This window comes from Pseudoliparis swirei, chromosome 24, assembly GCF_029220125.1.
Source record: "Pseudoliparis swirei isolate HS2019 ecotype Mariana Trench chromosome 24, NWPU_hadal_v1, whole genome shotgun sequence".
In the NCBI taxonomy this organism is placed as follows: domain Eukaryota; kingdom Metazoa; phylum Chordata; class Actinopteri; order Perciformes; family Liparidae; genus Pseudoliparis; species Pseudoliparis swirei.
In genome coordinates, this window is record NC_079411.1 from 29,930,988 (window position 1) to 29,933,487 (window position 2,500).

Here is a 2,500-nt window from a genome sequence, read left to right on the forward strand (position 1 = left end):
ACACGAGCTACACGAGATACACGAGCTACACGAGATACACGAGCTACACGAGATACACGAGATACACGAGATACACGAGCTACACGAGATACACGAGATACACGAGCTACACGAGCTACACGAGCTACACGAGATACACGAGCTACACGAGCTACACGAGATACACGAGATACACGAGATACACGAGATACACGATACACGAGCTACACGAGCTACACGAGCTACACGAGATACACGAGCTACACGAGATACACGAGATACACGAGATACACGAGATACACGAGATACACGAGCTACACGAGATACACGAGATACACGAGCTACACGAGCTACACGAGCTACACGAGATACACGAGATACACGAGATACACGAGCTACACGAGATACACGAGATACACGAGATACAGGATACGAGCCACGAGCCACACGAGCTACACGAGATACACGAGATACACGAGCTACACGAGATACACGAGATACACGAGATACACGAGATACACGAGCTACACGAGATACACGAGCTACACCAGAGCTACACGAGCTACACACGAGATACACGAGCTATTAACGATACACGAGATACACGAGATACACGAGCTACACGAGATACACGAGATACACGAGCTACACGAGCTACACGAGATACACGAGATACACGAGATACACGAGCTACACGAGCTACACGAGCTACACGAGATACACGAGATACACGAGATACACGAGCTACACGAGCTACACGAGATACACGAGCCACACGAGCCACACGAGATACACGAGATACACGAGCAACACGAGCTACACGAGCTACACGAGATACACGAGATACACGAGATACACGAGCTACACGAGCTACACGAGCTACACGAGCTACACGAGATACACGAGATACACGAGATACACGAGATACACGAGATACACGAGCTACGCGAGATACGCGAGCTACACGAGATACACGAGATACACGAGCTACACGAGATACACGAGATACACGAGCTACACGAGCCACACGAGCCACACGAGATACACGAGATACACGAGCTACACGAGATACACGAGATACACGAGATACACGAGCTACACGAGATACACGAGATACACGAGATACACGAGCTACACGAGCCACACGAGCCACACGAGATACACGAGATACACGAGCTACACGAGATACACGAGATACACGAGATACACGAGCTACACGAGATACACGAGATACACGAGATACACGAGATACACCTCACCATCATGCCCCTCATGTCTCCAGGATGTCTCTGAAGGTGAAGCCAGGAGCAGAAGGTCGTCCGTCCCCCGGCAGGTAAGTGACGTCCCCTCATCTCCTCATCTCCTCATCTCCTCATCCCCTCATCTCCTCATCTCATCTCCTCATCTCCTCATCTCCTCATCCTCATCTCCTCATCTCCTCATCTCCTCATCTCCCCATCTCCTCATCCCCTCATCTCCTCATCTCCTCATCCCCTCATCCCCTCATCTCCTCATCTCCTCATCCTCATCTCCTCATCCCCTCATCTCCTCATCCCCTCATCTCCTCATCTCCTCATCTCCTCATCTTCTCATCTCCTCATGTTCTCATCTCCTCATCTCATCTTCTCATCTCCTCATCTCCTCATCACCTCATCCCCTCATCTCCTCATCTCCTCATCTTCTCATCCCTCATCTCCTCAACTTCTCATCTCCTCATGTTCTCATCTCCTCATCCCCTCATCTCATCTCCTCATCCCCTCATCTCCTCATCTCCTCATCTTCTCATCTCATCTCCTCATCCCCTCATCTCCTCATCCCCTCATCTTCTCATCTCCTCATCTCCTCATCTCCTCATCTTCTCATCTCCTCATAGAGCAGTCCAGCATGTTTGTATATTAAAGTTTCTGGGTGGGTAAACGAAGCCCTCCCATTGGTCCACTAGGACTCTAGGAGACGTTTAGTGCACTTTGAGTTGATTGGCACTTCTTCGTCTCCTAGCTCCGCCCCCCGAGAAGGGAAGGGCGCCGCTGGCCGGGCGCCAGCCGGCCGCTTCAGGAAGAAAGCGCTGCAGCTCAGCCTCTCCAAGAGATTCTGGTGATTATCCACCAGCACATCCCTCCTTTCCTTGCTTCCTTTCCTAGCCACTCACTACCTGCTCCCGCCTGAAGATTAGACGCTTTGCAACCGCTGCTCGAGAGGGATAGACCCCCAGGTGTGTGTGTGTGTGCATGTGTGTGTGTCTGTGTGTGTGTGTGTGTGTGTGTGTGCATGTGTGTGTGTGTGTGTGCATGTGTGTGTGTGTGTGTGTGTGTGTGTGTGTGTGTGTGTGTGTGTGTGTGTGTGTCTGTGTGTGTCTGTGTGTGTGTGTGTCTGTGTGTGAGTGTGTGTCTGTGTGTGTCTGTGTGTGTGTGTGTGTGTGTGTGTGTGTGTGTGTGTCTGTGTGTGTCTGTGTGTGTCTGTGTGTGTGTGTCTGTGTGTGTCTGTGTCTGTGTGTGTGTGTGTGTGTGTGTGTCTGTGTGTG

General features: G+C 51.1%; 1 protein-coding gene across 1 annotated transcript in view; it reads left to right on the forward strand.

Moving 5' to 3' along the window:
- LOC130190299 (calcium-binding protein 1-like) overlaps positions 1-2,500 on the forward strand; it is an 18,526-nt gene that overhangs the window by 5,192 nt on the left and 10,834 nt on the right. The window contains exons 2-3 of the mRNA XM_056409622.1: positions 1,262-1,312; positions 1,978-2,073. Of these exons, the coding sequence (XP_056265597.1) occupies positions 1,263-1,312; positions 1,978-2,073 (146 nt within the window). The 5' untranslated portion in view covers position 1,262. The remainder of the gene's footprint in view (positions 1-1,261; positions 1,313-1,977; positions 2,074-2,500) is intronic.